General features: G+C 46.1%; 4 protein-coding genes across 4 annotated transcripts; 3 read left to right on the top strand and 1 right to left on the bottom strand.

Moving 5' to 3' along the window:
• The first annotated feature begins 115 nt into the window (after window positions 1-115).
• On the top strand, window positions 116-2,460 carry LOC120413216 (submandibular gland secretory Glx-rich protein CB-like). The gene is made up of 2 exons (XM_039573941.1): window positions 116-390; window positions 2,283-2,460. Exons 1-2 carry the CDS (start codon window positions 116-118, stop codon window positions 2,458-2,460), a joined length of 453 nt encoding a protein of 150 aa, XP_039429875.1.
• A 1,305-nt stretch (window positions 2,461-3,765) lies between these two features.
• LOC120413562 (pescadillo homolog) lies at window positions 3,766-4,915 on the top strand. The gene has a single exon (XM_052707272.1). It carries the CDS (start codon window positions 3,863-3,865, stop codon window positions 4,364-4,366), a length of 504 nt encoding a protein of 167 aa, XP_052563232.1. The 5' UTR covers window positions 3,766-3,862; the 3' UTR covers window positions 4,367-4,915.
• LOC120413208 (uncharacterized) lies at window positions 4,476-10,452 on the top strand. Its single transcript, XM_039573930.2, has 4 exons — window positions 4,476-4,485; window positions 4,753-4,815; window positions 4,878-5,264; window positions 5,323-10,452. The coding sequence occupies exons 1-4, from the start codon at window positions 4,476-4,478 to the stop codon at window positions 10,065-10,067; spliced, it is 5,205 nt and encodes a 1,734-aa protein (XP_039429864.2). The 3' UTR covers window positions 10,068-10,452.
• A 2,842-nt stretch (window positions 10,453-13,294) lies between these two features.
• LOC120432472 (39S ribosomal protein L22, mitochondrial) lies at window positions 13,295-14,115 on the bottom strand. Its single transcript, XM_039597699.1, has one exon. It carries the CDS (start codon window positions 14,005-14,007, stop codon window positions 13,339-13,341), a length of 669 nt encoding a protein of 222 aa, XP_039453633.1. The 5' UTR covers window positions 14,008-14,115; the 3' UTR covers window positions 13,295-13,338.
• Between the last annotated feature and the right edge of the window lie 137 nt (window positions 14,116-14,252).

Genomic DNA, 14,252 nt, shown 5'->3' with positions numbered 1-14,252 from the left:
CTTTGGTGGATTTTCGACAGGTCGAATTATTTCAAGAAAATCCACCGCGGTTAACCAAATCAAATTAACAATGCAACTCGAGTCTCGGCAAAGCACTAATACTTATGCGCCCGAAATGGGGACGTATGAACCTCCTACGTCAATGGAGACTCCACCCTCCAGCGCAAAATCTGGCTCGCGCGAAAGTATAAAAGAAAAATCCCAACGCAGAAGCCTCTTCATTCTATCCAGACCACCGACGAGTGAAGGTCGAACCGCGGAGCAACAGCAGCAGCAGCACCAGCAGAGGAGAGCAGTAGAGAAGAAGAGCAACACCAGCAGAGGAGAGAAGAAGCAGCTTCAAGTGTTCTTTTCTTCACTCTCGTTCGGGCCAACAAGGAGCGTGCTTCGGTGCGGCGGAGGAATAAAAAGTAAAAGCTGCGGAAGGAGAAAGACCATCAGGCCATGCAGGCAGTCAGAACCACGCTGGAAATCAGCCGGAACTGTCCCGGATCAGTCGCGGATTGCATTGTAAATCCGCCGGCATACCGCTTATGAAATCAAACGGCCCTTTTCAGGGCCAACAAAACAATCACGAAAGAGTAATTCTTCAATTTCAAGTACTGTGGGAAGGGAGGGAGGTTAAGGAAGGGGCCATCTGCCGGGTGGTCAAGTAAAAAAGTAAAAAAATTGACGTGGCCACGACTTCGATTTGGTGGGCTTGGGCCGCGACGGAGTGTGTGTTCGTATGCACACGTCGCGGCCTCCAAATGTGATGCTATATTTCGTGCGCCGCGTTGAGCTTCCCGGTGAAGTTAAAACAGCCAGATCTGCTTAAAATGGCACTTTGCTGTCGTCCTCACACACATACACACTCCCCGTTTGATGGTACACGCTGATTGGGTTCTACGCGTCGAGTTTCCCTTCCGCGGACGTTCGATTCAAGTACCTAAAATCGTCTCGGACTTAGCAAAGTTTAATCAACCCCGAGACCACTAAATCGACCAAAGCGCGCTTAAAATGGACGTCGGGCTGCCTCGGCAGCAGATGTAGCCAGTTTTGGGACTTCGGATAGTCCTTTCCACAAAAGAGCAATCAATTAGCGTTCAGAATGCGCGTGCACACACAAACACACACCTGTTCGTTGGTACACGCTAAATGGAATTTAACAACTGAGCTTCCCCTCCACGGACGGGACATTCAAGTACCTAAATAGCCCTCAAAATTCTTTCTTAAAGATATCGTCCACCGTCGAATGAGCGTTTGCAGAAGCAGCGGTCACCACCAGGGGACCTCAAATCTGCGACGGTCAAAAATTCAAGCAGCCCGATTTCAAACCTGCGGCGCTAGGCGTCATAATGCTTCATAATTTAAGCGCTCTGCAGAGCAGAAGTGAAAGTACAGTCGACACTCTGGTTGTCAATATCCAAGGGACCGTCGAGGAAGAGAATCATCAGTTTACAGAACGACCCAGCTATGGGAGAGAAACATGGCAACGTCCGTCAAACAAAAACAAACTAATGTCAAATACCCTTCAAAGCTTCGTTTCGCCAAGAAAAATGTCTATGCAAGCCATGAGAAAGTGAAATTATTGACAACCGGAAGAGATTTTTAATGCAAACAGAATCCAAGGGACCGTCGAGGAAGAGATCCTTAAAGCAAGGGAAAATATCGAGGAATGAAGATAATTGAAGTATGCAGATTGAAGGGACTGAAGAATTCATCGATAGATGGAGAATTATTGATATCGAGAAGATCGACAGCCAGAGACGACTGCAAGTGGTTGCAGTGGTTTTTAAAATGTTGTAAATATAATGATTAGGCTCAGTGAAATTTACGCATAATAAATAATGATAACCTTAATTTAGAATTGACAAGAATAACTCTTTCGTGAATATTTTTATGGCCCTGAAAAGGGCCGTTTGATTTTATATAATTGAAGGAAACGGAAATATTAATCTCCAGCACATTTAATCCGATCACCGCAGTTGTGCGGTCGGATGAAAACGAATGGAATTCTGGGGGAAATTAACATTTCCGTCCGAGGGTCAATGGGAGGCAGCCCAAATAATGGTGCATGTACATCGTCCATTCTGCTGGCTTTGCTCGCTGCTCGTTGTTTGCTGCTTCGTTCCGTTCGAATGAGTTGAGAATGGCTTGCAAAGCAATCATATTTATGCGCCAGAATTGGGAACGCATGAACCTCCTACGTCAATGGAGACTCCACCCTCCAGCGCAAAATCTGGCTCGCGTGAAAGTATAAAAGAAAAATCCCAACGCAGAAGCCTCTTCATTCTATCCAGACCACCGACGAGTGAAGGTCGAACCGCGGAGCAGCAGCAGCAGCAGCACCAGCAGAGGAGAGCATTAGAGAAGAAGAGCAACACCAGCAGAGGAGAGAAGAAGAGCAGCTTCAAGTGTTCTTTTCTTCACTCTCGTTCGGGCCAACAAGGAGCGTGCTTCGGTGCGGCGGAGGAATAAAAAGTAAAAGCTGTGGAAGGAGAAACACCATCAAGTAATCTCACGAAAAGTGCGGGCGCACTAGATGCAGCAGGCCATGCAGACAGTCAGAACCACGCTGGAAATCAGCCGGAACTGTCCCGGATTGCATTGTAAATCCGCCGGCATACCGCTTATGAAATTAAACGGCCCTTTTCAGGGCCAACAAAACAATCACGAAAGAGTTATTCTTCAAATCTAAAACTGTTTTGTGTGCACTTGCTAAAAGCAAAACTGGCTAAAAATAAGTAAATGTTTTTAATTCCTATATTTTAAATTTGATTTTGCTGCTTGTCATTTACTTTGACGTATTCACACACACACACACACACACACACACACACACACACACACACACACACACACACACACACAGTAAAATATACAAGCCTACACACGCTGTCTCATCTTCCGCATTTAATCTAATTTTTAAAACAAATCATGACAAATTTTGGTCGCCTGAAGAATGTGAACTAAGAAAGAACAAAATTATAAAATATTTGACCATTTTTTGCCTTGGCTCAATTTTGCACACAATCAAAGCTCTTGAAAATTCTTTCCAGCAGGCAGAAAATTGTTGACATTTGACGACAAAAAGCCTTTCGTCAGATATTTGGTGGCCCTAAAAAGGGTCAATTGATTACAAATTTGCCTTTCGCGTGCGACTAGCACATCGCCCAAGCAAAACGACGAGTGGCGAGACAAAATCTCTTCCTCGAAATCTGCCTTTCATCCTTGGTTATCCGGGCCGAGCACCGTGTAATCCCTTCTCACCTAATGGATGCTCGCAGATTGAAACCGAGTCTCTGCAAAGCACTAATACTTATGCGCCCGAAATGGGGACGTATGAACCGCCTACGTCAATCGAGACTCCACCCTCCAGCGCAAAATCTGGCTCGCGCGAAAGTATAAAAGAAAAATCCCAGCGCAGAAGCCTCTTCATTCTATCCAGACCACCGACGAGTGAAGGTCGAACCGCGGAGCAGCAGCAGCAGCAGCAACACCGACAGAGAAGAAGAGCAGCACCAGCAGAGGGGAAGAGCAGCACCAGCAGAGGAGTACACCGCTTATAAAATCAAACGGCCCTTTTCAGGGCCAACAAAACCCTCACGAAAGAGTAATTCTTCAATTTCAAAATGAATTGCCTGCCAAAAGGCCACATGGTCGGTTTGTGTGTGTGTGTGTGTGTGTGTGTGTGTGTGTGTGTGTGTGTGTGTGTGTGTGTGTGTGTGTGAGGGAGAGAGATGGGTGTAGAGAGAGAGGGAGGGAGAGAAAGAGAGGGAGGGAGAGAAAGAGAGGGAGAGAGTATATTTTTGCGTAACTATATAAGAAATATCGCCCGTAAAACTGCATACACTTTGCTCTTGGCATTCAGCTAGTGAGGATGTCACGACACCTGGCGGCGAAATACCTTGCGAGTCATCGCAAGCGGAAGCGTGAGGAGAGAGAGAGGGAGAACAGAGTGGTGGCGCCACTGAGGCAAGCTGAGGAGACGATTGCTGATCGTGATGAGGAGGAGGAGGGCGAGCAGGAGATGGAGAAGGAGGAGGGAGAGCAGGAGATGGAGGAGGAAGAGGAGATCAAGGCACCGAAACCGCGGAGGCCTGCCAAGACGAGCGCTGAGCGCGTCAGGGAATTCCGCCAGCGGAAGAAACTGAAAGCGCAAGAGGAGGCCGAGCGAGGAGGTACAGTAGCGGCCGGTAACCCAGCAGCAACTGTGAATTTGGAGCCGATGCCCGGCCCGAGCACGGGGCCAGTACGGTTCTACCCACGACCTGACCCGGTTCAGATTCCATCGGGTGCTGGAAGGGGCACGTTCCAGGCCGATTCCGAGACATTTCTTGGTGAGTTTTTAGCAAATATGATAATCAACAGAACACAGATTTAATTATCAATCTTTTAAGACAAGATAACGCCAAACTGTGAAACTTTAACTACAATTTTTAACTTTCGCTAAATTCAACAAAATTTTACAACTTAGCAATATAATGCTGATCATGTTTGAAAGTTTTCACATTGCATGCACAATTTGTGTTCTTGAAATGAATTTTCTCTGTATAAAGCGGATGTTTTAACATATTAATATGAATTTAGTTGGCAGAATAATTTAATTTAGTTCTTAAAACAAACACAGTTAATATAGCCAATAAAAATAATCTGTTTTAGAGTTTTAGCATGAGATAGGCATTTGTTCTACGCACTGTCTAACTTTGAATTTTGGGTTTAATATTATACAATCAAAAGCAACTATTTAGATCTTCCTGTATCTTACAGGAATCGTACCGACTCGTTCCGCTCTGAACGAGTCCTCTCAGGTATCAGTACCCAATAGTCAGGGTAAGTCTGGGTAACTTAGGGAGGTCTTTCAATATTATCCCCAATTGTTTAATGTTTTGTAGAGACGGGTACGACTGCCACAGCTGGTGGCAAGCCAGATTGCGCGAAGGCCGACATTGCTTTTCACAAAAAGTTTACCGACAACAAACTGGGTGATTATTGCAATGTTTGTGAACGCATCTGGTTCAGCAATGACTTGAGGTCCATCACAAGCGATGGCGGGAGAGTGTTGGTCGAGGCAGGCCACTTTGAGTCAGTCGCGGGATTCAAGGTGTGCCAGACCTGCCACAACTCTTTGAGGAATGGAAAAGTACCCACTTTGTCCACATCGAACGGATTTACCTACCCGGAGAAGCCAGCGAACCTTCCACCACTGGATCCGATCACCGAGCGGTTGATTGCGCCAAGGCTGCCGTTCATGCAAATTCGTCGGCTCAGTCATGCGCGAGGTGAAAATTGTTTATCAACTTTGAATTTTGTAGTTGGTAACGTGCTTTGAAATTTTAGGAAGCTACACAATCATCGGGCAGATCATCAATGTCCCTGTTGATGTCAACGAGATGGTTCGGATGCTTCCGCGTCAATTGGAGGATGATTACGCCTTTAATGTTTGCATTAAAAAGCAATTGATCCACAAGTCTAACTACCTGCAGGGATATGTCAAGAAGTCTGTCGTAAAAGCTTGGCTTCGCTATCTTATCAACACTCCGTTGTATAAGCGCGAAGGTATCGTTTTGGATGAAAGCCTCATGGGACCAGATGTACCAGAAGGTACTGACGGTGAGGAACTGATTGAGCTGGAAGTATCGGAAGTCGAGGATGTCCCAAGAGATGTCCCAAGAATTCCCCAGCAAAACGACCAAATTGCACTTGACGTACTCGAAACTGAAGCGGAATTGTTCACAGGACAGCAACAGACCGTCTTCTGGAACGAGGACATGAGTCTTAATATTGCTCCTGGTCAGAACCGAATGCCGACTTCCATCGTGTACGATCAGTATGCAGAAGAGCTTTCTTTTCCCGGAATCTACCAAGGAAAAATGCGATCGTACAGGAAAGGGGTTCGCGTTACTCCTTACGATAAGGCTACCAGTGAAACTAGACGACGTGACCGGCGTGGAGCAAAGCCGACTCACATCCTGTACATGGGTGTTAAGATCATGCGTCTTCGGGTTCACGATGGAGTTTCGAGCTCCTTTAGGGTCCAAGGTACGAACAATGTGACCCGTGCTCAACTCAGTGACCCGCAGTTCATGCAGAGCCTTATCGAGAGGAACTTCGCGTGGCTGAAATCGATTCCGAACTCGGCATTGTACTGGCAGATACGGGAGAAAGATTTGTTCGCCATGATTCGACAGCTGGGAAAGCCAACGGTTTTCTTGACTATGAGTGCTAACGAGACTCACTGGCCCGAACTGCTGAAGATACTGTACAAGCTCTCGGATCAAGAGAACAGGATCGACTTGACAGAACCGATGGAGCAACTAACAGCACTTCAAAGAGCAGTATTGGTCAGTGAAGATCCAGTCACGTGCTGCCTCTATTTCAACAAGCTGATCGAAGTCATCCTCTTGATCTTGGGTTCGAAAACTCATAGTCCGTTCGGGAAGTACTACGTCGTCGATTACTTCAAACGGATTGAGTTCCAGCATCGCGGTAGTCCCCACTGCCATGCAGTGCTTTGGCTCGCCAACGATCCCAAGGAACCTGCTTCCGAGCACATGCCTGCTACTCTGGAACTGATCAACACCATCACTTCCATTAGATTCGAGGACCTTCCCACGCAGACGGCTACTAAGCAGGTTCATCGTTGCACGTTCACTTGCACAAAGCGAGGGGAAAAGCGCTGTCGGTTCAATATACCGTACTGGCCCATGAAGGAACAACGGGTCCTGCTTCCTCTTAAGGCTGACGACAGTCGCCGCAAAGAGTTGAAGAAACGCGCTGAGGAAATGCGTGATGTCCTGGCAACAATGGTATTCGATACGATTGAGGACTATCTGGCCCACTGCGAGTGTACATACGAGTACTACCTGGATGTAGTTCGTGCATCGCTGAAACAGCCTACGGTCTTCTACAAGCGCTCGATGGATGAAAAGGAACTGCGAACGAATCCGTTCAACGCATGGATTGCGGACAAGCTGCGTTCGAACATGGATCTCCAGTTTATTGTTGACGAAAAGAAACTTTGCCACTACCTGGTAGAGTACGTCAACAAGTCCAATCGTGGTGTTAGTGGATTGCACCGAGAGCTGATCCTCATGCAAGAGCAGAACCCCGAGATGGACTACGGCGAGATGCTGAAGAAGATCAGCCTGAAGATGCTTGGAGCCGTGGAGATGTGCGCTCAGGAAGCAGCCTGGTTCCTACTGCGATTGCCGATGTCCGAGGCAAGTAAGAAAGTTGAGTTCATTCCAACTGCGTGGCCCCAAGACCGGACAAGAAGCAGGAAGCACTTCAAGACCATGGATGCAGAAGGAGTTGGCGATGATTCGACTGATGTGTGGAACAAGAACATCATCGAGAAGTACGAAGAGCGTGAAGGCCTGGAAGACGTCTGCTTGGCTGAGTTCGTAGCTTGGTATTCTCAGGAAAGAGGTAAAAAGAGCTACAAGAAAAGGACACAGCCAAGGGTGCTGCGTTGGCGCGGATTCGGTATGAGCGAGCTTACTGAGTATAAGCGCGAATCTGTTCTCCTGTTTCTGCCATTTCGTAATGAGGTGGTGGATATTCTCGACCACAATAAGTTCCTCCAGTTGTACGATTTGCATGAGGAACAACTCTTGGCAAAGCGTAAGGAATACGACTGTGAGTTGAATATGGAGCAAACGGTCGAGGAGTATCTGCGCACTATTGCGAACTTGGAGGATGGAGCGGAGAACAACGCAGCAACCGAAAAGCACGACGAGCTGGTGCGGACAGTCATCATGCAGCCGAATAATGATGACTTTGAGCTGCTGCCCACAAGAGGTTTAAGATCTGTCATCAAGCAACGCACAAACGTGTTGTCGAAGGAGGCATATTGTGAGATGATGCGAGCTACGAATGTAGAGCAACGGGCATTGATTCTGCACGTAATCCATCTGATGCATTGCTACGAAGAGCACGGGCCGCTGCAGGTTTTCTTGACCGGTCCGGCAGGAAGCGGCAAAACCTTCGTATTGCGTGCGCTTATGGAAACGATCAATCGGTACAGCCAAACTCACAACTCCCGCGACAACGCGTATGTAGCTTCAGCTTCGACTGGAAAAGCAGCCAGCGCAATTGGTGGAACCACCCTGCACCACGCTTACCACATCACCATGTCTCGCCAGGCAACGAAGATGAATTTCGAAACGCTCCAGATGTACAGGAACGAGATGCAGAATATCAAGTTTCACATCATCGATGAGGTCAGCATGGTTGGCGCCCACACCCTGAATACCGCACACATACGCCTCCAGGATGTTTACATGATCTATGATGTTCCATATGGAGGTGTGAATGTGTTGGTGAGTGGAGATGTGATGCAGTTGCCCCCAGTCAATGCTCGCGCCGTGTTCAAGCCTCCGTCTAACACCATATGTGGCGCTGTGGTGTGGCAATCGTTGATGTTTCACGAGCTCAAACGGGTTATGCGTCAGGCGGATAAGCAGTTTTCGGACATTCTTACCAAGATTGGTAATGGGCTGAAACTGACCGCCGATGAAACCAAACTGATCGAGAGCCGTTTCTTCACAAAAGAGGATCTGAGCAAGGAGGACACTAGCGGGGCGGTACGACTGTTCCATCGGAACATTGACGTAACCAGCTACAACAACGAAGCGCTGAGAAACATTGACGGGCTAGATTACACAGCAGACGACACCTTTGTGGGATACAAGACTGCAGAGCAACTGGCAACTGCTCGTATCAAAATCTACAAGATGAGTCTGGCTGAAACGGCAGGTTTGCAGTATACAACTAAGTTCTGTCCTGGAATGCCTTACATGGTCACCACAAATGTCAATGTGGAAGATGGCATAGTGAATGGTGCAATTGGGGACTTGATGTATGTCGAAGAGGGCGTTGATGACTCAGAGGATCGCATCATGAGACTTTGGATCAAATTTGAAAACGCGCAGATCGGGATCATTGCGAGGAAAGAGGTGGAGCCTATGATACGCACACGACCCGACATCTTGCAGTCAGATTGGACTCCAATCGTGAAGCGATCCGCAAACATCGATCTGGGTAACCGCATTAAATGCAAGCGCATACAGTTCCCGGTTGTACCAGCTAATGCCCTTACCATACACAAATCTCAAGGTGGAACCTTTGATAAGATTGTGTACGACTATGATAAGTCCCAGGATCAGCAAATGGTGTACGTCGGTTTATCACGTGTGAAGTCGCTGCAGGGCCTCTTTTTGACCAACTCAAAGGGAGACTTCAAGTTCCACCATGCGAAAGGCTGTGACAGCCCAAAAATGCGAGAACTGCGTAACGAGTACAAGCGTTTGCAGAATAACCGTTTGCGCACCATTGTGGACGAAGTGGGTGAGGTCTTAGAGAGCAGCGGACCTGCCACCACGTTGATGACCATCAACGTACAGAGTTTGAGAGCTCACAAGTTGGATATAACCACCGATCCCATACTTCCCAAGGTTCACTTTCTAGCACTGAGTGAGACGTGGCTGGATGACCACTCCTCAGAGGAAATAGAAGGGTTTACCTGTATCATCCAATCGAAGCGGGTTGGTGTGCGATCGGGAGGTGTTGCAATCTACCAGAATACGACCGATCCGGATACTACCTTGGCAGTCCCTCATACGCTTGAAGTGGTGGGCAACGAACGCGACCAAGAATTCGGCAAGGCAGAAAAGTACGGAGATATTTGTGCAGCAAAGGTGATGGTGATGGGTACTGAAGTACTGCTGGTATCAGTATACATCTCCCCAGGAACCACAACGAAGCAGAAAATATGGTTCCTTGCTCGCAATTTGATTCGTACTGCCTATGTGGATACGCCAATGGTGGTTACCGGAGACTTCAATCTTGACATCACCAAGCAGGATAGTGCATACTTTGTGGGTTATATGCGAGAACATTTCATGCTGAGTTTGTGCAATGATACGAAGAAGACGACCACACTTGGTGGTACAGCTCTTGACCTTACGTTCACAAAGAACATGACGGCGGAGGTCACGCGGTACATTGCATATTTCTCTTATCATCGGCCGATGTTGTCTCTCCTAAGACCAGCAGCATCCGAACCATCTCAGGCGATCTGAACAGCTGTCCTCTGCGCATGACTGATTGCGCACAACTATAACTTGGATTTGACTACAACCTGGATTCGACTACAACAACTACAACCTGGATTTGACAACAGCATCTACACCAACAGAAGACAAAAATGAAACCGAAGAAGAAAATTTATTGTTAAATTCTAACCTCACTGACACTAACACACACTCACAATGAACTGTCCATTTATTAGATTAAGGTCAAATTGAATTCATTGTTACTATTGAGACATTGACACAACTACATAACCTCCTTCCCCTTACAATAATACACAAACACATAGGGATCCAATGAAATGTACATAATAGGTTAAGCTGAAGTGAACAGTGCATACTTTAAAACTAAGTTATGTTACACTTAAATCCCCCCCCCCCCCTCCTTTCCCACCGAAAACGAAACTATTGGCACTACGCCCCCCGGGGCATGGCCTTCCTCTAACGTGGGATTTCTGCTCCAGCGCCTCTGACGAGACAGGAGAAACCGGGACCGACGTTTTACTTCACCATCCGATAGAAGCTCAGTGGATAAGGCGGGAATCGAACCCGCGTCTCATAGCATCATCGGGATCGGCAGCCGAAGCCGCTACCCCTGCGCCACGAGACCCACTCCTTTCCCACCACCCAATGATATTTCTCCCATTGATTAAATATTTAAACTCTTCTACACACACATACAATCACACATACACGTAAACATATACACACATACATACGAATTCACATAAATAACACCTCTACTAATTTCAACAAATCTACCGATCAAGATCTTTGCAGAGATCATCCATTTATTTTCAGATTTAAACCCACTATAACGATGACGATTGACAGGAAGGACGAGCGACAGGAAGGACGAATGACAGGAAGGACGAACATCCCAAGAACACCACAGACGACAGCCCCAGGATCACCACTAATCAAATTTTCTTTTCAGGGCACTCAAAACAAACGGTCCTTTTCAGGACCACCAAATATCTCACGAAAGAGTTACTCATCGCAAATCAAACCAAAGCAAACTAATGAAATGCAACACAAAAAGAACAATCTGGAATTAATCTATTACTTTATTTCGTTCCAGATTAACCATTCATACTTCCGTAAGGAAATTAGCGGACGGATATCTCACGACTGGCAGATTTTGAATCAATTCTAGTTCTGCTCTCAGAATTTCATAAACATCTGGTCTATTCAGGACTATTGCACCGGAAATCACGAAAGAGTGATTCTTAAACAAATAAATAAATAAAATCCAACATTAAATCCCCCTTTCTGAATTTCATAAAATTATTCAATGGACTAAATATGAAGGAATGCAAATCATAATTCTTAAAACTTTTCATATATGTTTGTGTCCGAAGTTCTTCGTCATTATGGTTATGCCTGTAGCATTACCACTGCACCTTTTTTTTTAAGAAAACAATTTTCCACCCAACGCAACAACAACAATCACGCGCGATGTCAAACTGTCAAACGTGGTCGGTCGAATCAATGTGGTGTAAAGAGAGGTGACGATGCTATGATCGTAAACAAAAGTTAATTCGTTAATTCCTGCAGTTAATTAATTAAAAGTATTTAATTTTTTACTATTGTCGCGCCCCTCGGACAGACACCATTTTGTATGTAGAATATGAGGCAATAGTGCACAATAACTATTTTGGTCCTAAAAAACATCAAGGGACAAGGTTTCATACAAATCTGAAAATGCAAACAAAAGTCGATTTGCAATAACGAAAGGAATTAAATACTTTGTTGAATCCAAATTAACGCCTCATTTTTCTGTTTGTTTGTTGTTGTGCAGGTTCCCAGTCAAATCAATCCGAATTTTGAAACGGAATCTAATTAGAATCGTACACAAATTCCGGTTCAAACGCAACAACCGGTTCGAACACGGAACCGGTTGTTGCGTTTGAAACGGAATTTGTATACGATTCTAAATAGATTCGGTTTCAGAATTCGGATTGAGTTAACTGGGTTTGGTTTCAAATATTTCGTTTGATATGTTTCACACTAGCGTGCCCAGCTCTTTGAGGAAGGTGGGGCAATAATATGGACGTTTTTGAAAAATACGTCATTTGTGGACACCCCCTAACACACCCTCCTCAAAAAGAGCGCACACTTGAAAGATTGGTCTTTCAGTTTGTTTTTCATGCTAAACACTGCAAATATAAAACTTACCGGAAGTTCCGGATTACCGAAACTGTTGCCCCCGAATAAGCCCCTGGTGGATTGAAAAACCTTCTCCTCAAATCAAATGCAACCGGAAGCAACCCACCGGTAAAATCGATTGCCGCAGTGCCCAGAACCCTCGCCAGAACTAGTTTTACAGATCGGAATCAAAAATTAGCCACCCTTACCATTCATTTGCGGCCATAACATTTGAAATCGGTTAATTTCCATTTTTTGAGCGATTTCCTTCAACGTTCGACATTTCCAAATGTTGATCCAGCAAACAAAACAGCGCGCTGCTGACAGACCGCGGATGAACTTTTCTTTTGTTCTACAAGGGGAATTGGGGGTAAAACGGTCAAATTGGCAAACATTGATGTTTTAAAATTTGGCCATTCTAGTTCGTTTGAAAGGTCAAATTTGATGTAACAATGCCTAATTTACTGTAAAAATTAATTACATCGCACTAAAGTAGCGATATTTACGAAAAAATAATTATTTTTTAATTAAACCGAATGACGAAATGATCATTTAACCCCAATGCACCCCCGAATCTTTTTTCGCGGTGTTCATTCGCTCGCGCCAACTCGCGATCTCCGGGCGGTGAACTTTTCGCCCAATTTTGTCGCCGGCACTTTTCAATGAGAAGATTAATAGATCGTCCATTTTATGCACACATCATATTTTTACGGCCGTTGAATCTGAAAGCTTGTTTTACATTTTGCCTACGCTTCAGGCGCATTCAATTGCTTAAACAGTCGATGTGCAAAGCTTTTAAGAATGTTTGCAAAACTTCAAACGTGTTTGCTGCATACATCTTGGCGCATTCCACTCTCCTTTAATAGCACGATTTAAATACTGGGTTTGAATTCCAATGCGATCGAATAGACTAAAAATGTGCCCTGAGTAAAAAATTCATACGCAAAGAAAATTGTGTGAGTAGAATGTTTCAAAAAGTATTCTATTTTCAAACTATTCAAGCATTTTTTGCCAAGCGTGAGATCGAAGTGAGATCAAGTGATAAAGTTCGTATTGGAAAACAAATCAACTTAACTCATTCTATTTATTTCCAGCAAAAACTAATCGTCTCTCTCTACAACGAATTGATAACCTTCCTCTTCCGCATCGACTCAACCCACTCATCCAGCATCTGCTTGCCGCTCTTCTGCTCCCGGCCCGGATAGTAGTTCGCCGGCGGTGCCCCCTCCTCCAACCGCACAAAGTAGTGACAGTGCTTGTACTCGACCTCTCCGAACCGCCCCCGCCCGTGCCGCCGGAAGCCTTTGAAGACACGGCCCTTGCTGCAGAACGATTCTGCCACCCACAGGTTCGACCGGAACTCGACGTTGTTTCGCTTGACGGCCATTTCGACCGCTTCCAGAATGGCCTCCTTGATCGTGGCGGCGCCCTTCTTGTCCACAAACGACAGCTGCTTCAGCGCCTCATCGACGGACATTCCGCGCACGAAGCTCGCGATGTACCACATCTTCTTGGGGCTGTACTTGATGTTGGTTTTCTGGTGGCACACGAAGGCTGGCCGGGGCGTTTCTTCCGGGGCCTGCGGCGGGTATACGATTTTGTTTAGCTGCAGCCATCGGGAAGGGCCGGTGTTGCGCGAGTTCCACTGCTTGGACAACGTGCTGCTCGTGTGGAAGTTGCTGGTGGTGGCAGTTGTCGTGCTGGAAGGACCCACCAAGGCCGGAACAAGATTGCTGCTGCTGAGCAGCGTTAGCCGGCGAAAGCTCTGCAGTAGAGCGGACATTTTGCGCTGGAATAACAGAGGAATTGGACGATTTTTAAGATGTTTTCAAAATGCACCGGATTGATTATGTATTCGCGATGAGGTTTGTGAGATTTGACAGAAGATGTTTGTTTTGGTAGATTGACAGAATTTGGGCGAGGGGTGATTCAACGAAAACGAAAAAAAAACATCGCATACACGCTGATTGGTATGAGGGTGGAGGAGTTCGAGCAGTTTGGCTGATTGAAATCAACATTGAGTACTCT

This window comes from Culex pipiens, chromosome 1 (genome assembly GCF_016801865.2).
Source record: "Culex pipiens pallens isolate TS chromosome 1, TS_CPP_V2, whole genome shotgun sequence".
In the NCBI taxonomy this organism is placed as follows: Eukaryota; Metazoa; Arthropoda; class Insecta; order Diptera; family Culicidae; genus Culex; species Culex pipiens.
Note: the sequence above shows the minus strand (reverse complement) of the source record. Positions and strands in the feature narration are given on the sequence as shown.